Below are 23,230 nucleotides of genomic sequence, written 5' to 3'. Positions count from 1 at the left end.
ATAATTTGTAATAGGATCAAAGAAATGCTTCGAAGAAGGAGAAGCTCTTTTCCAAAGTCTAACAGTCTGTCCACAAACAAACCATTCCTGTTGGACAAGAGAAATGTAAAAAAAACAATTACTTTTTCTCAATGAAAGTTCATTCTGCTACATTGAAACAAAAACAAAAATTAAATTTATTTAGTGGTTTTATTTAGTGGTTTGACAAAGGCTAAACTTTCTTGGAAAAATGTCTTTTATGTAAGCCATGTTTGCTCATTGTTCATTTAAGGGTCACTGACAGAATTGCTGTTTTTTATGAATGCCAAAAAATTCCGGTGCCGTCGTCTCCACTTTAAAGGTAACTCCATGCTGGAAAAATTTTACCTCGGAACGTTTGCCTAGCGTACATAAGCACATCCCGGAATTTTAACTTCACTGTGTAATGAAGAAATATTAGACTATTTAGTGTGGATAAAACAGGTTGGACTCCCATGGACAGTATCTTATACACATATCTTTTTCTGTTGTCTTTGTTGTCTCTTGAGGATCCTTGTGATATTTTGAGCTCTTGTTGAATGATAAAAGTGTCGCAGTTTAAATAATTTTCGTTGTTAGAAATTATGAAACGCTCTGTTAAAAGCAAGGGAGTATTTCTATCTGTAATAGTAAAAGAAAATGCCCGACAAACTAGGGATTGAACAGTTTTTCAGTGCTTGTCGATGGAAATGTTCAAATAAATGTGCTAAAGAAATAAAAAAGTTATTCCTTTATCATATTGGCTAACTAATGTCGCATCCTTGTTAATAAGATCAACGAAATGATGTGGTGGGTGTTACTTTTTGTCGGCTGGGCAGCTTGTCCCCCCCTCCCGCTGAAGACTCGACCACTTGAAAATACCTGTGAAACCCATTTAATTCGTCACAGCCAGCATTCCCGCAGAGAGTGATGAAAAACACATGAAAGTCTTTGGTGCTTAAAATGTTTAGGGAGAAATGTAGTATTGGTGTATGACTTGCAGAGTTAAAAGCTGCCTTTATTTTATTTCTTTCCGTCACCACCGGCCAGCAAGCTCTTCCGCGCCCCGACCAGAGAGAGACACACAATGAAAAAGCACTTTGTGCTGCTGTAATACAGTTTAAATTGTATTTCATTGCACTTTGACAGATCGTCTTTAAATCAACTGTTGATTAAAAGTTTGACAGTAAATGTTTATATTGTAACGCATACAGCCTCCATTATTTAATAAAAATGTAAACAATCGTTTGCGCAGCCTAAGAGGGGGGGTCTGCTCTCACAATTCTCCATACACTCAAGTGAAAAATTAATAACGCCAATGTAAATGTCGTATTTACAATTTGTTAATAATAAAAATGTTAAGTTCTCTAAAGCTTTGTGATAGTTTACCCAGTTTACCCATTGTTATTAAAAATGACTTGGATTCGAACATGTTGTGATATTTAGAAATATAAAAGTCAATTAATTGTCCATTTCTATATGTATGTCTTTATTTAGTGGTTTCGTTAGTGACAAAGGCTAAACTTTCTTGGAAAAATGTCTTTGCTGTCTTGCTGATAGGTTAAGCTTTCGAAACTCAGCCCCAAAGTCATGTGACTGGACCCCTGGGTGTCTCTCTCTCTCTCTCTCTCTCTCTCGCTGTTGGCGGGCAGGGGCTGTGTGTCTCTGGTCGGGGGTGTGGGAGAGCCGGGCTGGCAGGTGGTAATGGAGAAGAAAAATAAAGGCTTTTACTTGCTTTAACTCCGCAAGTCTGAGTTCTTGTGTCTGTCCTATCCGAACCCAAACGTTTTGCAATATGTATCTATATAGCAGGTGGTGTACAGTTTTTTAGTATAGATTACACTTTTCTAAAATGTATTTGAAAAAAAACACACACAAGATAGAAGCAGGAAGCAGAAGCAGGGACAGTTGTCAGAAGGAAAGAAGGTAACTATTCGTTGTTATGAAAAATGACTTAAATTCGATCATGTTGTGATATTTAGAAATATAAAAAGTAAATTAATTGTCCATAATATTGCTATTCTATTTTTTCAAAGAAATGTTTGTTAAAAGAAAAGTTGGGCTGCCGGATTGATTTGAACACACAACTTGGGGGTTACTAAACAGGCACATAAACCAGTAGGCTGCTGGGGAAGTCACATGAAGAGAGAGGTGAAACAGCCCTACACAGCGCTGTCGCAGTACACAAATATAATTATATCGTTATTAATTTCTTTAGATACGCGATTCCATATTATATTAGCAGAAAAGCTTAAAACTACCACTTTTTTACACGCTATTTCACATGTTAAAGACTTTGATGCTTAAAATGTTTAGGGAGAAATGGAATACCGGTGTGTATTTTTTCTTTAAAGTACCGAGACCAGCCCTATACTGTATGTTTATGTTCCAAAATTAATATCGTTTATGGCCTTCACACGCGTTACAGTATGCTCCTATTCATTTTATGCTCAGCTACTAAGATTTCCCTTCAGTGGTAAAATTCCATATAAATATTCAATACTAAAACGGGCACAGACATTTAAATCTTTCTATGACCGACCAATGCACCACGGGTGCCCCTGTCTGTCAACCAATCACGTACTGCGGTATTTTGTGTCATCGCGTGTCACGATGGGCGAGGCCGTAGCCAATTACCTCCAGTACGTGTCTGTGCCGCGCACTTTGAATGGCTGCATCTGTATCAAGGGCAGTCGAATCTCAAAAGTAATTAAAGAGTGAGTCAGTAAAGTACAGAATTCTGCCCAGAATTACAGAATTTCTGAAACAAAAGCAATCTTGTGTTCATGAACTCACTTTCATTTTGACCCAATCAATGAAATAAAGAGTTGTAACGACATCTTGAATAACCAAGCAAATTCAGCACCATCCTATAGTTAGGACAAAATTAGTTCTCCCACCAGTCTACCTTGTGGCCAGACCTCAAGAAGACAATTGGGTAAAAGATGGTTTAAAAACTACAAATTCAGCAAGACACTAACTTCTGGCAGAGCTGGACAACACAAGAAAAAACTCTCTATTTTCTCTCTGCACAGGAACACTGCCTCCACAAAGCAAGCTCCTGACAAGTCAGACAATATCTGTCCCTGTCTCGTCAGTGGGAAATTAAAAATTTGGCAAAAGCATCTTTGTGTATAAGACTTCCTTATTTACATTATAATTATTTAGAGTTGAACAATTATTCCATACACATTTGACATTTAGTTCACACTACTAAATGCATTCTTACTTGTATCTGAGAACATGAATGTGATGTAACTAAATGAGACTGATAAAGTGTACAAGTAGACCATAAAATATTATAATAGATGTATTTTAACTCAGAAGTCATTAGCTCTTCTCCTTGTAATCTGTTGGTGAAAGATTAGATAGTTGTGCCATCTATTTCACACATATATTCTATTGCTTTTGTTACGTGTCACACAGGATTTTAGTATTATATAAATAAATTGTATATTTTCTGTGAGACTGTAAATTGTTATGTTTGATTGATTCCTAAAAGTCATTTAATATTGTCATAATTCACTGTTACAATTTTTATTTGTTACAGTAGATTAAAACCTCACTTCTCTGTATCTGGAAAAAAAAGTACAGAAACTTTTATCGCTTATTCTGGTAATCAACTTTTCATAACATACAGTTTCACTTCATAACATACAGTACTAAGTGTTTACACTTGAACATAGATTGAAGGACACTGTCTTACCAGTTAATTTACTCGCCTTAAAGAAACACTAGAAATTATATTGTAATGCACTAACAATCACAAGGTCAGTTTTTATTGTGAAGCTATTTGAAGAATGGAAGAATAATCTTTGTTCTATAATTCATAATTGCTTAAATCCAGTTAAAATATGCACTGAAGAATATCCTATAGACCAATACAATTTTTTTTGTCATGTTTGAATCGAAATTGACAACATTCACAATCCAATTTATAATTCCTCTTTTATTTATTCTCAAGATTAGTGTTTTTAACATTGTTGTGTAAATTTATTCTCAGTATTTATACAGAAATTATTACTAAAATGAATCCCACCTTGGATCCTTGAATCGTATATCCATTGCCCTTCTATGTATGTACAAGTAAAATACAAGACAACATAGCACCTGTTATCTGGTATATTTGTATATTTTTGTCCCACTGTCCTGCTCCATTTAGTTCTGTTGCTCATACCATCTTTCTGAATATATTCGAGAAGCTTGTGGGTATTACTGGAACTGCAAAGCTGCATTTTCAATCTTATCAGGCATATAGAAAACATAAAATTGACATTACAAATTAAAATTGGTCATTCTTCCTTTTGTACAAAATTGGTTACATATGCCACTCCACAAAGCTCTGCTCTCAGTTCATTTTGTTTTGTTATTTACATGATATGTTTTTATTGGTTCAGATTCTCTATAGATATGTTAACAGCTTTGATTTCTATGTTGTTAATATCCAAATTCAGGTTTTCACGAAACATGATGTTAAACTCATACTATCTGCTTTATCACATGGAGCAGATCCATTTATTTAATTTCTATCTGCTTACTCCTGGTAAGATGAGAGTCACAGTGGTAACAGTCTGAGCAGAATAGACTAGACTTCCCTTCGCCTAGCAATAGTCTCTAGCTCCTCCTCAGGAATTCTCAAGTGATTCTTGGCCAGCTGAAACATAATCTCTCCAGTGTTTTCGAGGTCTGCCCTGGGGTCTCTGAGCAGTGAGTGGAGCAGTGACTCTACTCCAATGTCCTCTCGGATTGCTCAGCTCCTCACCTTGTCATGGAGAGTAAACCAAGCAGCCTTATGGAGAAACCTAATTTCTGCCGCTTTTACCTGCAATTTCAATTCTTTAGGTCAGTGGTTCTCAAACTTTTTGGACCAAGTACCACCCCTAATCCAACCAAAGCATCCAAGTACCACCTACAAGTCATCATCTCATAGGAACCCTAGAAATTCTCAATGACCAACATGAGCCGCGTGCACACACACTCACACATACATATAATAAATATTGTAATAATTAACTTTATTTAATATAGCGCCTTTAAAGGTGGCTTCTCAAAGTGTTTTACAGAAAAAAACAGTAACAACAAATAATAAAAAGCACCATTTCAGTGAGAGGGTTGAGCCTGTTTAGTTGAGCAAAGCAGATGTGAATTAATTTTTTGAGCCTTGATACAATTCACAACAGATTCTAACAGATTTTAAATCGTCAGGCATTTTCTTGAAGGCAAAGGCCTTGCGGTGGATGTTGCAGTGAGTCCATTAATTTCTGGAGCAACCTCTCTAATTCTGCAACTACACCGTTATGTCGGCTTGTCATTGCTCTAGCACTGTCTGTACAAACTCCGACACATTTTATCCAGTCGATGCCATTCTCTTTGATAAATTCATTCAGAAGCCGAAATATGTGCTCTCCTGTAGTTCCTGTTGGTAGCGGTTTACAGAACAGAAAGTCCTCATGGAACATACCCTCAAACTCGTATCTAACGTAAAAGAGAAAATTGGCCAAATCGACTACAGACTCATCTAATTGCAGTGAAAAACATCTGCTGATCTTAACGCGCTTTATCAGTGTACTTTTGATATAGTCCTTCATTTCAATTTCTATGAATGACTGTGTCTTTCAGGGGGAGGGGGGCAGCAGGTCGAGCTGTTTAACAGGTTCTTCAAAAATAGTGTGGCTTACCGGCTTTAGCAATCCGCAAGTTTGCATTTTTCTGCGTTTCCGTTTTTATTTCCGTACTTATTTAAAGTTTTTATTTCATGTGCATGGGAGCAAAAGACAGAGACGCTCGGTGTATTTTTTCTCAAATTAACTTAGAACAGTTCTTAAATATTTTTCTGTTATCTATCACGCTTTCCTGTGCTCACAAGATTACCAGCATTCATAGCACGTATTTCTATGCATTTCTGTGTTTACAACGTTGGCATTGTTCCAAAATCACGCACATTCTCCTTCCTCCCTATTTGCTGGAGATACAGTAGCTTTTTTTAAATACACAGAGTATCTCTTGTGTCCACTGAAGTATTAGTGCGCACTGTATCGTAGTACGTATTAAAATAAAAAATATGAAAACCCGTCCAGATTTTTCAGCGCACACGACACAGTTCCAGGGTCATTTGGCATACCACCTGGCGGCACTCCGCATACCACTACCAGTACGCGTACCACAGTTTGAGAACCACTGCTTTAGGTCACTACCCAAAGGTCATGACCATAGGTGTGGAGGGTGATGTAGATCAATCAGAAAACTGAGAGCTATGTCCATAAATTCAGCAAAAAAGAAGACGACATCATGCATAAACAAACTGGACAGCATCAAAAAAGAGATGCAACCCTCAGGATACTCTCCAAACCTTGCCTGTATTTGATAGCCTGTCGATGAAAATCCTGACCAGAAGAGAAGATAAGACATGCCCTTGGTGGAGTCTGATGCCCAACTTGAATGGGCTCAACCTAACCTAATAATAGAATTTGGATCCTATTCTTGTTCCACAAATACAGGAACTGTAGGGCAAGTAGTAATAATAATAAATTATAATTGTTTACACTTATATAGCGCTTTTCTGGACACTCCACTCAAAGCGCTTTACAGGTAATGGGGACTCCCCTACACCACCACCAATGGCACCATCACCCCAATTTCTCCCAGCACAAGATACACAGGCATCATGATATATGTTGTAAGCCTTCTTCAAGTCCACAAAACATGTGTAGACAAGGTGGCAAACATACCCCCTCAAATATTCATGCAAGGAGAAAAAGTTGGTCTACTATTTCACAGCCAGGACAGAATCCATCTGTTTCTCCTATATCTGAGGCTTGACTATCGAGGGTCCTTTCCAATATCCTGGCATAGGCTTTCTTGGAGAATCTGAAGAGTGTGATCCCTCTCACGAGGCACCGGTTCTTTAGGGTTTGGGCATTTACTGGGACAATTATTAATTGTAGCAGTAAATCACAAAATGATTCTTTTAATGGCTTTAGAATCCAACCATGCGATATAACTCAAACAATACACACACACAGGTACTAATACACGAGGATACATTTATTAATACATAAAATATGCATGTAAACCTAACAGATCTTATCGAGAGAGTTATCAGAATACAAAATGTATATATTCGATCAGTTACAAAGAGTTACATATATCAAGAGGACATACGTTCAGTATATCATTCATTTAGACCGTTTCGTAAGTGAACTTGGTTACAACTTCTACACTAGATAGTCAAAACAAGTACATAACTCTTAGGAATTAAATTGATGTCAACTGGTTGGGATAACAATTGAATTCTCGAGCTGTAATGCATTGAAGTTGAATACTCATCCAATCTCTGGGGATTCAGATCTCCTGCGGGCTCTCTGGCTCCGTGCCAGGCTGTACTGTGCGGCTTGCGATGGTGCGCTGCTGATGCTCACTGACCGGCTAGTTAGTGTTGGCTTTAACTAGCACAGTTTGAGCAAAGGAGAAAAGATGACTGTGGGTCCCAGCAAGTCAGGAAGAGGACCGGTTCGTTCCTGATGAAGAGCTAGTTCTGAATAGTGATTCAGCTGTCCACAGTTCCGACCTGTTCACGAGGCCTGCTGCTGGTGCTAACCTCGGGTGGATCCTCTGGTTATTCTCTGGCAACCTCCACTCTAGACTCTTAGAACAAAGGTAAGTTCTGGCACTCAGACACAATGGCCAATCCGTGGTTGTCCGGGCTGAGTCTCAGGATGGTCAGGAGGCGCACTGCTAGAATGTCCTGCCCTTGGGAGCCTTTCTGCTCCTGGGCCGTCCTGCCCTGGGATTGTCTTGCACCCCTGGAATTCTTCTTAGAATTCTCCTACTGGAATAGCCCTTAGAATGGTTCTCCTTCTCCAGGCTCTCTGTTGCCTGTTTTTACCTGGAGGAACTTCAGCTCGTTTTTTGGCTGAAAGTTTCCTGGGCATCAGAGTCCCACGTGGGTTAATCGGCCCTACCAGTCCCTGATTGTTTGATCAATGTGAGATATGAGTCACTTACTCCTGACACTTAGGAATGCAGTCCAGATGTCCATCTGGCACTCCCTAGACAGATAGGCACCAATGGATGACCATTGATCATGATAGCCAGGCTTAGCTAAGTGCATCCCCATTTGGGAGCTGTCCCTTATCAAAAGAAAACATCTTTAAATCAGCCTGCATGAATAGTTTCTCTGTGGCTGCACCACAGAGATGAACAGAGAGATTGTCACGATTATAGTCCCCCCTCCTTAAGGGTGCTCCAGCCCTTTCACGTGAGACTTTATTCTGTGCACCTGCTCCCTATTCCCAGCCCACCTTAAAAGCCAGGCGCTGACGTTCATCCGGGCTCTGCATCTGATTTCCATATCGTGCGAGTCCGGGACCTGGAAGCGCCTGGTCCCGTTAAGGTTTTAAACTCTGTTCCCGTTCCTGTTCCCCGTCTGCCGGTTCCGACCCGGGCTTCGTGGTTTTAATTCCCTTGTTTTGAAATGCCTTTTATCTTTTGATATGTTGTAAGCTTTATTATGTCTTATTACTCTGTTAAAGGAATACAGATCATACTCCTATAGTAAACTTATCCAAACCTATCTGCACATTGGTTAAGCAGTGAACTTGGTCAATGCATAGAACAAAGCATGGATGTACAAGTAAATCTATTATCTTCTCTCATTGTGTATTTTTACTGAGTATATATTGTGGGAAGAACTGATGATAAAACCTTGTCACACAATCTACAGGCAGGGCTGAAAAAAGATATTAGGTATTATGAGCAAGCTGTTGAGAAAATACTGAATGTACTAACTGTGTGTGCATAAAGCCAAGCATACCATGTCTCATGAATGGATCTTGAGGGGTAAAATGTGGAAAATATTGGCATTACACCAGGCTACAGTATAACAGTATAACAGTTTTATTTAGGACTGATATTGTTAATGACATAAAAAAACCAGGTTGTTGTCAGCTGCCAGTGAAGAGGAGTCATTAGCAAAATATGCTCTGACCCGAATCCTGGAGTGGTACAAAACTGAGGCCTTTGCTGAGAAGTGATCGCTCATCCTGTGAAAGGAAAAGGTCTGAGGGTATAGTAACAACAAGATTAGGATTAGTGAAGGTATGTTGTTGTCAGAACGAGTAATCTGTTGTTTGAGGGAGAAAATGGTAGAAAGCATGAGTTTCCTGAAAAATTGTTGTAGAAGTCTCTAAGTGTTTCTCTGGGTGATATCCGAGTCAAAGGAAAGGTGTTAAATTTCAGATTAAATCCTTTAGGAATATTATAATGACGACATCTGTAAAGAATGCCTGATCTTGGATCAGATCACTGAGAAGAGACGGACTGCCAGTTTGGTGAGAGAAGGGGGCAAGTAGCCCAGGAAGAGATAGAATGATGAAGAGATCTAGAAAAAGCTTTAGCGGAAGGCATAGTGGGTCGCAGCAGAAGTGCTGACACAAGCTGACGCAGCTACTGACTTGAACTACAATTGTAAAAAATGATTTCTGCAAGAATGGCCTCATAACTGTCATTTTGTTTTATACAGTATGACATATACCACATACTACTACTGTTGATAGATGCCCAGACTGATCTCTGGTATTATTGTATTCTGATCACTGAAACTGTCAATACACTGTAACTGATCGATTTAAAAGTTAACAAGGATCATCCTGGGCTCTCTATCAACAATATACAAACCTAAATGTCACATTCTTTTACTAACATTTCATTACATGGAGTGTTCTTGATTTTCATATTAATGAAGATGAGAATAATTACAATTTATCATTTATTTGCTATTAACTCCACATTACCACATTGCTTTACTACAGTGCTTAAAGATATTTAATGCTTATAGTTGTGCTGTATTTCACTTTACATTTAATTTCTTTATATAACATAATGTTTTTATTAATTTATTTTATTATTTCTTGAATATGTATTGATTTAATACATTTGATGGTAAATGTATGGTGATAATCCAACCTTTGTCAAAAGCACCCTTTTAAAACCTTTGTTTCAGAGACATATCCATTGCTGATGCTTAAGTTTTGTTTCTCAGAGCAGCTTGTAGCAGTTTCATCATTCAAGATTCAAGATTTTTTAAGTGCCATATACAACAAGTGTATTGGAATGCTTATTCGTTCAGCTGTATCCAGTAACAGTAGAGAAAAAATAGGCACAAATGACAAACAGACATGGACAATTAATTTAGACAATAGATGTTAGAATACAGCCAAGACAGGACATAGTGCAAACAGTGCAGTACCTTAAAGTGCAGGTGCTATTATTTGAGCTGTTTATGATGAGGACTGCTTGGGGAAAAAACTGTTTTTGAATCTATTGGTCAGTGTTTTGATACTGTGATACCTTCTACCTGAACCCAGGAGTGAATACAGATCATGGCCAGGGTGAATTGGGTCCTGAAGTATAGCTTGAGCCCAGTTATGGCAGCGGTTGAGATATATCCGGTCGATGGAGGGTAGCTCAGGCCCAGTGATTTTCTGCACGGACCTCACAATCCTCTGTATGGCTTTTCTGACCTGTACTGTGGCTCCACCATACCACACCGTAATAACACTGGTCAGGACACTCTCAGTGGTATCATGGTAAAAATTGGTGAGTGTTGTCTTGCTCATCCCGCACTTCATGTCAAGGTATCAGTGATCACGCTTGCAAACATTTGGAACTATCATATTTTGTTTCTCATGGAGTCTTAGATTTAAAAAACAAAGTAAACTAGAGAGGTGCCAATAGTGAGAATTATGACATTAAAAAAAAGTATTTTCTTTTTTGCATGAACATATCCATTATCTTTTCAAGAGTTTATTAACTAAACCAGGTGCTATTCTGTATAAAAATTAAATAATCAATCATTATATTTGCTGATTTTCTGTCTGATTTTCAGTATTTTACTGTACAATACATATAATACAGTATCATTTACTGGACACTTCTAAATACTGTATTAGTACTGATACCAATTAAATACCGATTAATATCTATCAGATTTTTAAACATAAAGGTGTTGATTGATATATCACCATTTACATCTTATCATGAAGAGGGGAACTGTAATATCAGGTAGTTATAATGGCAAGTATATCAAGTATAACCACTTGTGAGTGACTACAGATTATTTTGAAAAAAAATGATTGATGTAACTGTTCTGCAGTTTGCTCTTATAATGTGCAGAGGCATCACATTGTTCAACAACAAAAATATGTTAAAAGTTAAAATGTTATAATAAATACTGTAATATCAAGGTATATGCTATAGTGTGATAACAGTATAAGCAGGGGATACATCTTTAAGGTACAGTAAAAAACTAACCTATGAACACACAATTATTATTTACAAGCATTATAAATGTGTGAATGCAGGCATTCTACAGCCCAAACCTACCTTCACTTGTCATCTCAGATATGGACCAACTGTACTGCCAACTAACTGGAATGACTAACTGGAATTTCAGTTTCTAATTACTATAATTGACTTTTTATGTAATCCCATTTTTCCAGGTCTGTCTTAGTGATGGTCTTCTGATTGGTAGGAAATTGCAGAGAATACTTTAAACAGCCCCCCAGTCTGATCTGGAGCTCTCCAATCCACATAATTCTTTAAGCATAATAGAGCAACTCAACAGCTTGTTCTGTATCCATCTGTGTATGACACATGCTACTGGCCAGTATTGGCTAAATGGTACAAAAAATTAAATGGCTTTTTTATTCAAATACCCAGCAGTACATAGCAATATGCAAATATAAGGGCTTGAAGTAGTTGAGGTGGGTGGTTAAGTCAGCATGCATAGGTTGCAAGGGAACAATAGGTATATTCCATGCTAAAAAGAGAAGAAAGAAAACACAATGTTTCGGCTGTCTTTTCAGCATGGAATAAACCTATTACTTGTTCCGATATAAGGGCTTTACTAATATCAAATGATACTGACAATTTTTTTCTAGACATTATTAAAAGAATTACATTTCAACTCAAAATAATGAACAATGCTTGGGACCTGGGATCCATTCTGGACCTGGAGTATTATCTGTGTGTGTTGTCCCCATGTTTGAGTGAATTTCCTCCGGATGTTCCAGTTTCTTCCCACAGTCAAAATACATACTAGTATTTTAATTGGCGTCTGAAACAAATTGCTCTTTTAGTGAGTGTGCTTGTCTTTTGTGTGACCTGCAGTAGACTAGCATCTTATACAGGTTGAAAACTGCCTCACACCTGTTGCTTGCTGGGATAGTCTCTGGCTCCCCCATGATCCTGTACTGGATAAAGTTAGAAGATTAATGGATCGATGAATCAGGAGGCACAGTGGTGCAGTGGTTAGCAGAGCTACCTAGCAGTGCTGAAGCCCTGGTATTAATTACAGATCTGCGGTGCTATCTGCATCGATTTTGAATATTCTCCATGTGTTTATGTGGGTTTCCTCTATGTGCTCTGGTTCCTCCCACAATTCAAAGACATACTAGCAGGCTAATTAGCATCTGGGGAAATTGTCCCAGGTGTGAGTGTTATGTGTTTGTCCTCTGTTTGTCTTTGCCCTGAGATTAACGGGTGTCCTATCCAGGTTGTATCCTGCCTTGTGCTACGCTGGGCAAACGTTCGAGGTCAAATCCTATCATGACTTGGGTACCGCAAGCGAAGACGACGGTACCAAAAATTTTTGGCACGCCCTCTCTTTAAAGCCGTGGCCAAATATGAAGACATTACGTACAGTTATAATTCAAACTGAATTAAAAACTACGCATCCCAGTTAACATGGTGGTGCTTGTGATCCTTGCGTTTAACTAACGAAACAGGGTGAAAAATCAGTAATGTGACTTTGGGGCTGAGTTTCAAAAGCTTAACCTATCAGCAACAAAGCAAAATTTACACGTTAGGCTACCTAAAACTGTCAGTTACACGACTGTGTATGTCGCTTAAGCCACTCCTATTTGGCTTTTTAATGCCCCCCCCCCCGGGCGCCTGACTTGTTGCCATCTTTAACCGTTCCATGTCCGAATTGCAGTAGGGAGAGACACGTCTGAAAAAAAGTTCATCCCAGCTACAATACAAATATATTTTTGTGGTAAGGGGGAGCAAAACATCAGCATTTACTGCTAGTAATAAGTGTATGGTTTATAGTTGAAATCTGAGCCTAAATATAAAGTGAAAAGCTCGACATACAAAGCAATGTAGGAAATGCACACTTTTTCTGCAAGAGAAATATACAGAGAAACTAAAGCCTTTATGACATCTCAAATCAGTTTTGATCAAGGTCTCCAAAACGAACAAGAAAAAGAGCATTTTCAAGAGCAATTATGCTGTGTTTATGTAGAATAAGTGATTAGATTTATAAGAAATCTAATTTCTTATTCGTTTAAAACAGCAAAATTTCAGCTGCAAAAGATCGCACCAGAGCAGAGACAGCACTATCTCTGCTTGTCATAGACGTTCAGGAAAGGGTGAATGAAAGAAGTCATGTCAGGTGCAATAATTTGGTGATCAATAAAAACAGTTGTAGGACAAGAAACAAAAAAAGAAAACCTAAGCTTTTTAAGGCTAAAACTAAAATTCAGTCTACAAATTGAATGAGCAAAAAGTTTGGGAAATGGAGCAGGTGTTACTTTGAAATAAGCAAAAATAAAAAAGCCATGACTAGCCATAGTGCAGAAGAGGGACACAGGAACGCTTAGATATACAAAGAAATCCCAGAAAAGTTTGTGTTACAAAAGAACATGCAAACATGAAATAGATTTGGCAGAGAGTGAGGAGTCAAAAAAGTAGCAATTCTGTCAGAGAGGCTTATATGAATTAATATTAAACATGGTTTCACAGAGGGCTTCTCAGATAGTTGAGCATTCAGGTAGATTGCCAGGCGGAATGATTTGTAAATATATTTTGTTAAAGCTAGTCAGTTTTTTACAACACATAAAATTATTTTTTTCCAAGAAAGTTTAGCCTTTGTTACTAATGAAACTACTAAATAAATAAAGAAATCTAAAGATTTCTTAATTCAATGTTGGTAGAGGATGAACTGTCAAGTTGAGCTAAGTGTCTATTTTGCTGCAAGATGTTAACACTGAAAACAGGTATTTAGAAATGAGTCATTTCAAGAAGAATATTTTCAGAATAATTATAAATCTAGCAGGATAGAGAAAGCACAGAAAATAGGCAGTTAGATTGATTGGATTAGTATGAAAAGCCAATTAGCAAAGAGGGTGTGAGAAGAGTAACAAACTACTTTAGATAGTTTTTTCTGAACCAGGGAAAATCTGATCATGTATCTCTATAACAATAAGAAAAAAAAACTTTATTTTATATAGCACCTTTAAAGTGGCATCTCAAAGCAATATGGTTGATGTAAAAACAATTATAAGGACCACAGATTACAAAGTAAATATATATAAAAAAGACAAGCAGTTAGAAGTGCTACCAAAATTAGAAAATGAAGCAAATATAGACACTTTTTCTTCTGAAAAGAAAGGTTAGATTTAAATGCACTCAGGGTAGGTGACTGATATCACTAGGGATACAAATTCAGAGCTCTGAGCTCTGAGCGTCTGGTGCAGCTAGAGACGGTCCTGTTACCCATACAATGTAGATGTTCTCGAGGACAGCTAGAAGACCAGAGTCAGACTGATTGAGGATTTTGAAGTTGACTAGAAACTCGAAACCTGATAGGAAGCCAGTGCAAGGACTCAGAGACAGGTGTAATGCATCCCGATCAGGATTCTGGCTGTCAAATTCTGAACATATTGGAGATTGCTCAGTGTGGATTGAATTACTCCAGTGAACAGGATGTGCATTTATTAATTATAGAAAAAAGCCTTTCTTGATTTCTCTAGTTCCTAGTCTCTCTAGTTCCCTTTAAAAGAAACTATTCCACAATGCAGAGTACTACATGGCCGGTATTTACATATGATATTTGTGATTTAAACAAATTAACACAAGCAGTTTGGGGGGATTAAAGTGTTATTGCAGGATGTAAGACTAGAGATCTAGGTAGGAAAAAAGATAATTTGAGGAAAGTTGAGGAATACATTGATAACAAGAACACTTCCTAATGGGGTTAGGCATACTTTTGACAAAATGACAGAATGACAAAAATTATAGACTACAGAGGAAGATGATGAAGTTAACAGACTGTATGTTTACATAGATAGTGAAATGATGATTGTATTTTAGATTTTGTGTAGTTGTTAGCATTGAACTGTGTGTTGGATGCACATGAATTGAAGGAATTGAACACAGAGCCAACAGCTTAAGATGTTTATATTTAGAGGTAATTTGTTAAAATAACTAACTAGGTACTGATGTGCAAGAGAGGTGGAAAGGTTGTTTCCTTAAGTCATCACTTTAAAATAATTTATCCTCAGTGAGATGCTGCCATCTCATAGTGGGTTTCTAACAATGTGTATAGTTCCATAATCACAGTGTCTTTACTTCCATCCATTTTCTAATCTCTTAATCCAGTATAGAGGATTTGGAGCCTATCCCAGCAAGCAACGGATGCAAGGCAGAATACACACTGGACATAGCGTCTGTACATCACAGGACAGACAAACAGACACAAACACACACACACCAACGCCAGTTTTCCCATAAGCCCTACCGGTATGTTTTGGACTGTGAGAGGGAATCATATCACACATAAGGAGAAAAAATGCGGAACCCAGAAAGAACATGCAAACCCCACACACCCAGGATGGCAGGAATTTAACCTAGGGCCCCAGTGCTGCAAGATAGCAATGCTAACCACTTCGCCACCATTAGGAATGGATGGATATCTTAGTCATCTTTCTAGTTCAGAGGTTTGCATGCATAATGTATTATCGAAAGCCACTGAGACATCTGGTACTACTGTTGTATTTATGAAAAAAAACATACAAAAAGCATACTAACAACTGTGCCATCCTATTCCTTAGTTAATATATTTTATTTTATAAACAGTTAACATTGCTAGCAAAATATTTTGAATTATATTTTACCCTATTTTTTCTTTAATTTTGTATTTAACTTATTTTCTGATAGTCAGATTTAATGTATATTTATAATGTTATACAGATGCAGCCATTCAAAGTGAGCGGTACAGACAAAATACACACCAGTATTCCATTTCTCCCTAAACATTTTAAGCATGGAAGTCTTTAACTAAAGAGATACCGGAGTCAACAAGCATACTTTTAGAATTTGATTAATAGGGAATATAATATGGAATCGCATATCTAAAGAATTTAATAACGATATGATTATATTCGTGTACTGCGACAGGGCTGTGTAGGGCTGTTTCGCCTCCTTCTTCATGTGACTTCCCCTGTAGCCTACTGGTCTACGTGCTTGACTAACAACACACAGGTTGTGTGTTTGAATCCAGCTGGTGCTGGACTTTTCTTTTAACAAACATTTCTTCGAAAAAATAGGTAAGCGATATTATGGACAATCAATTGACTTTTATATTTCAAAATATCACAACATGATCGATTCTAAGTCATTTTTGATAACAATGAATAGTCACCTTCTTCCCTTCTGACAACGGTCCCTGCTTCTGCTTCCTGCTTCTATTGTGTGTGTGTGTGCAATAGAGTAAATTTTTATAGAGAAATGGAGGCTGGACAGTATGCGTTACAATATAAACATTTATATTGATTTAAATCGTGTTCTGATTTAAATCTTAAACGTGTGTTTAATTATATGTGTTTTTTAATCATAATCAGGCTAATGCAACATAAATTGATACAGTATCTTTGTTTCTAAGTATCTTAATAAACTTTCAGCATAGCTTTCTACCTGTTTAGATGTATATTTCTTGGGATTTTGGGATTAAACGTGGAAGGATTAGATTGTAATCGTTTTTATTTGTCAAATACGTGATTGTATTTCTGAATGTTATGTTACACCTACAGTAGTTCACTGCTTTAAATACATCGAATTAAGAAAGTTATGTGTAGCACTTTAGATCTTTTTTTTTGAACCAGGGAAAATCTGATCATGTTTCTCTATAACAACAATAAAAAACTTTATTTTACATATCACCTTTAAAAGTGGTAGTACCTTTTTTAGTACTATATTTTTGTATTATATTCCCTAATAATCAAACTCTAAGAGTATGTATCAGCTTGTCAGTCAGGTCTTTTTTCTCTATTTGAATTGTGGTTTACACATCGCACGACTTTAAGAGCTAGAAAGACAGGTTCGATTCACATTAGCTGGCGAGCCTTGTTAACAAAAAAAACAGACAATACCCATGGAGGGGGAGGTCAAGCCAGAGAGAGAGTTTTTTACCCTCTATCTAAAAACCCAAATAACCCGGGGCAGAGACTCTGGGGGGATCATTGCGTGGTACAGAGCGGAGCTCAATCAATTCTTATGGAATGTGTTTTCTTTCTTCTTTTTTTCAGCATGGAATAAACCTGTTACTTGATTCATATGGATGCCCGGTTCCGCCGGGGATTCAAAACATTTTTTTTAATTGGGTATCGAAGGGAATAGGCAGTATAACCCTGTTCATGCACAAACTGTGGCATGTTACATTGATTTGGGTGTCTCCTCTTGCCAGAAAGCTCTAAATTGCATTTTGAGCATGGTTTTTGACTTTTTTTAAATTGCATTTTGGGCACGGAAAGAACATACAAGGGTTAATGAACTGCGCCAAGAAATTTAAAATAGTATTCTTTAGGTGTGAGGGTAGGAGTGGACCGCAGCAGGCATAATCAGCAAACCAGGAAAACAAAGAACAGGACAGGTGAGATGTGTATCCAGAAAGCGAGTGATCAGAAAAAAGAAATGGTGTCTTTCCCTGACATTAGCTCATCGGTATGGTGTAAGTTTACCCTTACTTTGTGCAACTGGAAAAGAATTCGTGATCGGATCAACGAAATGCTTCGTAGAAGGAGGCGCTCTTTTCCTCTAGTCTAACAGTCTGTCCACAAACAAAACATTCCTGTTAGACAAGAGGAATTGAAAAAAAACAATTTTGTCAATGGAAACCGGTGCGTGTGTCTCTCTCTGCTGGATGTCCCTCTCACTCTCTGCTGAATGAATAAAAGCATTTTATTAAAAACGCGTTTGCGTTTGTCTGGTATTTACTTTGGTCCCTTTTAACTGTTTTTGCTTTGAGATGCCACGTTTAAAGGTGATATGTAAAACAAAGTTTTTTATTATTGTAATAGAGAAACATGATCAGATTTTCCCTGGTTCAGAAAAAAAGATCTAAAGTGATACACAGAACTTTCTTAATTCGATGTATTTAAAGCAGTGAACTACTGTAGGTGTAACATAACATTCAGAAATACAGTCACGTATTTGACAAATAAAAACGATTACAATCTAATCCTTCCACGTTTGATCCCAAAATCCCAAGAAATATACATCTAAATGGGTAGAAAGCTATGCTGAAAGTTTATTAAGATACTTAGAAGACAAAGATACTGTATCAATTTATGTTGCATTAGCCTGATTATGATTAAAAAACACATCTAATTAAACACGCGTTTAAGATTTAAATCAGAACACGATTTAAATCAATATAAATGTTTATATTGTAACGCATACTGTCCAGCCTTCATTTCTCTATAAAAATGTACTCTATTGCACACACACACACAATAGAAGCAGGAAGCAGAAGCAGGGACTGTTGTCAGAACGGAAGAAGGTGACTATTCATTGTTATCAAAAATGACTTAGAATCGATCATGTTGTGATATATTGAAATATAAAAGTCAATTGATTGTCCATAATATCGTTATTCTATTTTTTTGAAGAAATGTTTGTTAAAAGAAAAGTCCAGCACCAGCTGGATTTGAACACACAACCTGTGAGCTGTTAGTCAGGCACATAGACCAGTGGGCTACAGGGGAAGCCACATGAAGAGGGAGGCGAAACAGCCCTACACAGCCCTGTCGCAGTACACTAATATAATCATATCGTTATTAAATTCTTTAGATACGCGATTCCATATTATATTAGCAGAAAAGCTTAAAACTACCACTTTTTCACACGTTATTTCACATGCTAGTTAAATACTTCGATGCTTAAAATCGTTAGGGAGAAATGGAATACCGGTGTGTATTTTTCCTTTAAAGTACCGATTCCTGGAATCTGACTGGCTGACACCCTTCTGAAGTGGTTCCATAAAATCTGGTATACGGAAAAGAAAGCATTGATACATACAAGTATCTTTTAATACAGTCTTTGCTGTGCTCTTGAGGATCCTTGTGATATTTTGAGCTCTAGTTGAATGATAAGTGTCGCATTTTAAATCATTTTCGTAGTTAGAAATTATGAAACACCCTGTTCAAAGCAAGGACGTTTTTATGCCCGTTGAAGTAAAACAAAATGCCTGACAAAGTATGGCTTGGACAGATTCCAAGTGCTTGTACAAATGTGCTAAAGAAATTATACTTTGAGTATATAGCTTGTCCAAAGTCATCCATTATAGTACTATTAGTAATATCTTCGGTAAAGGCTTTGATGCATAAATATTTCTGATAAATGTAGGTTGTGTACTTTTGTCCAACTGAGCAATCTTGCTTTCATAAAATATACCAACATTTTAATGACTGATGATTAACATGCTGTAATACACAGTTCAAAATTAAAAGTTCAAATGCTGTACATGAGAGGTTAAGCTCCCCCTTGCGGTTTTACAAGGTGACGCCGGATAGTTTCCTGTAGAGCGTCAAATGACCCGCTATTAACCACGTGACACTGCTTGACACCGCGTGATACCGCGACACGCCCACCGGGGTATGCCGCGAAATACCTCACCCATTTTGAATGGCTGCATCTGTATATATATAACAAGGAAAATATATTTTTACAAGATGCGGGGAAAAGTGCAACAATGTATTACAGTGATAAATGTAATATTATTGATTACTAATAATTTATGCTAACACCTAACATTCTTAAGTAGATGTATTTAAAACAATGAACTAAGTGTAACATAACATTCAGAACTGGTGCCGTTCGCATCCCACTCTGTAGAACAGCCATTACGTAAGACTGAGCTCCCCACCTCTTCTGTCTCTTGGTGCCGTCTCCCCCTCTGACAGAGTGCAGTGGACGGTATGCTATTTTCAGAGCCTCTGATTGGGAAAAAAAGACCTGCTGATCTGTCCTACATAATAGGAAGAGAACAGAATGTGATTTTTTCTGTTCGAAATGAGTGTTGTCTTTATGAAATTCATGTATTTTAATAGTTTAAGAAGTAAAAAACTTACACTATACACAAAGATTCTAAGCTGATCACAAGGAAGTAATATTTTGCACATAAAAAGTGGTTATAAACTATTGAAACCTGTTTTTACAGCTTTAAAAGTCATGCAATCTCTAAGTTAAGCAGGAACACATCATTATATCTTATTTTTTATTTCTTTTATAAAAATGAAAAAAATTGTCTGCCCAGACTACTTGTGCCCATTGCTTACCAGGATAGGCTCTGGCTCCCCCATTACTCTGTATTGGATAAAGTGTAATTGTAGTGGCTTAAAATAAAACATGCATAACAATGTCAAAGACCATGCATTACCTAGATTTAAGCTGTTGTTGGCACATGGACTGTCTAGAATATTTTTTTTAAAAGCTTTCTCTTTGCAGAAGTAATCACCCAGTCTTTCCTGACCACAGACATTTTTTTGTTATTTTATTTTGTTTGGTAGGACCAGCCCTGAAGACAGTATCTCCAAAGCAGGAATGCGAGGAAAGGAAGCATGAGATTCTGCCAGACAAGGAAAGTGAAAGTGGAACTTCCCTGAATGAGCTTTCCTCCTCCAGTTCTGAGACCCATTCGGAGATCACAACACCACATGATGGAAGCACCAGTGCCCTAGTTCAGTCTACCTTACGTCAGCCATGGACACTTACTTTGGACAGACCATCAAAAAGGGTCTCTGTGCAGTGGGTGCAGCTCCCAGAGAAGCGCAGGAACAGCGAGCTCTTCCAGTCATTAATTAGCAACCCTCGAGAGACCAATCTAAACAAAAAGAAAGTAACAGAAATGCTGAGTGTGAAAGAAGAAATGAAACAGTGCATTCAGGATTTTCAAAAAATTAAAATACCAGAAAAATTTCCAGAACGCAAATGTCAGTGGCAATCTGAACTGCTCCAAAAGTATGGACTATAAGTCATTTTCCTGACCTGAGTTATGACACACTTAGATTGTTGTACTCATCTTATAGATCCAGTCATCTTATAGATCCAGTCCACATGTATTTATTTCTGAGATAGTTTCAAAACATAACAGGCTTTCTTCAAAAAGTATAACATTTGGCAATTCTAAAACAGTCACCTGATATTCAAAACCTAACTTGTTATTGACTAAAGTTTTGGTATTAAAAACCATGTGCCTCTGTAAATACAATTTGGACCTTCATAAAAACAACAAAACTAAGGCAGAAAGCCACCAAATAATTTCAACATGTTTTTTCTTCAAACTGTTGTAATTAATCTTTATGTAATTGCATGAATGGCACAAATAATGAAACATTTCAGATTGATAAGTAAAGACATTTATCAACACATACAATGTGCAAGGTAAATGCAGTTAGTTATTCTGTAAGAGTATATTTGTAGATTTTCTTAGAAAAAGAAATGCTTTGGTTGTTTAAGAAAACAAAAAGAAATATGTTTCCTTATTTACAATACTTTACATATCATATGTAATATTAAAATTACATATTTTGACTGTACCGTTTGTTAATGGTCATTGATAATCTGTTGTTTCAAAGATTCTTTGTACTCTGCCATACATGTAAGACCAATTTCAAAACAATTTTGACAATATCCTATATCAAAAGTGTTTTAACAATGTATTGCTTGTCAGACTAGAAAGTAGTAAGTTAGTGTGCACTGTTTTCTGAATGTTTAGTATTATCATAACTAGCAAAATAAATAGCATAAATAGCATAAGGCTGTTTTAATTAAATGCTCCAATTTTTGGTAATTAGACCTGTTTTCCAAACAGTCACACATTCAAAAGTCATATGCATGTATTCCCTTCCATCTCTGATAGAATGTCATGGCACCTTTTATCAACATGATTTTATGTCTAATAAAAGCTAAATTAAATATGAAAATTTAGCAGATTTTTTTCAGATAAAAAAACCTTTATATTACCATTTTGAAAATAAAGAAAAAATATATCTAAAAATGTTGAAGTCTAGCAATAAGACTTCCACTTGAATCTTGAAATGTGTACACTGTTCTTATTAGTTTCACTAATTGTGGAGTCAGAAATTCTGAAATCAATACATAATGATATAGTAAATATAGTGCTCCCTATTATAAGCTCAGGTTTTGTTTTGTGATTTTCTGTGAAATAATGCATCATTTACAGTTTGCATGGGTGTATACTGCAATTGTGGAAATGTTTTTTCTCATCATTAAGTCTCATACAAATACTTATCATGAGTCTATACAAAGATTACCTTCTGCAAATCAGAAATAATCAATGTCCTACTAGCATTGATAAAACAAGCCTGTGGTACACTTGGTAGCTTGACATTTGAACCTCATTTTCAGATTATTTTATGGGTGGGCTGAAGAGTAATATGGAAGCCCATTTCCGCCAGAGAGTAAAAAAAAATGTGCTATGGTATCACACAATTGTGACTATATCTCAGAATTCCGAGTTTATATCTCGCAATTGCGAATTTGTATATCAGAATTATGACTTAAAATCTCAGAATTATGACTTTATTTCTCGTAATTGCGAGTTCATATCTCGCAATTGCGACATAGATTTTCAGAATTACGAATTCATATCTTATAAATACGACTCACGTTTGCGACTTTTTATCTCATGTTTGCGACTTCAAAATAGCCCACATTTCATTGTCTGTCCTTTTGTTATTGTAATGAATTCGGATCATATGGCTTGTTCCCTCGCCGCTCCCACCCTATTTCATGCCTCACTGCAGGTCTTGCCTGCTGAGCTAAAGAAGACCTTCTTTAGCCCTGCCAGACAACACCCTTGTTATGCACAGGGGAGGGCGGTACCGTCACCATACTGCAACCAGATCATACAATCTGTATGTTGGCTGTTCCATTACACTATATTCATAAATCGTACAGGATCTATAGGCCTGAAGACTTGTCAAGTTCCCTGATAAAAATCAAATTACACTTATTTTTATGGAATCCCACAGAAATAGACACTTCACATCCAGAGGAATTCACAATTACAAAAGCTGAAACTTTTTACTTTTTAAATATTTCCATTGCATGTCTTGCCTTTTGATTCTTTCTAATAGAATTTAAGTAAAAA

At 36.9% G+C, this 23,230-nt stretch overlaps 1 protein-coding gene across 3 annotated transcripts in view; it reads left to right on the top strand.

Moving 5' to 3' along the window:
• The window catches only part of kctd8 (potassium channel tetramerization domain containing 8), a 179,516-nt gene extending 158,022 nt beyond the window's left edge, over nucleotides 1-21,494 (top strand). The window contains exon 2 of one of the 3 annotated variants that reach the window (XM_006629873.3): nucleotides 20,625-21,494. In XM_006629873.3, coding sequence (XP_006629936.2) covers nucleotides 20,625-21,088 — 464 coding nt within the window. In that variant the 3' untranslated portion in view covers nucleotides 21,089-21,494. The remainder of the gene's footprint in view (nucleotides 1-20,624) is intronic. The other 2 variants (XM_069194591.1, XM_069194593.1) reach the window with 2 other exon arrangements.
• Nucleotides 21,495-23,230: the final 1,736 nt, after the last annotated feature.

The sequence above is a fragment of the Lepisosteus oculatus genome, chromosome 1 (assembly GCF_040954835.1).
Source record: "Lepisosteus oculatus isolate fLepOcu1 chromosome 1, fLepOcu1.hap2, whole genome shotgun sequence".
Lineage (NCBI taxonomy): Eukaryota > Metazoa > Chordata > Actinopteri > Semionotiformes > Lepisosteidae > Lepisosteus > Lepisosteus oculatus.
Note: the sequence above shows the minus strand (reverse complement) of the source record. Positions and strands in the feature narration are given on the sequence as shown.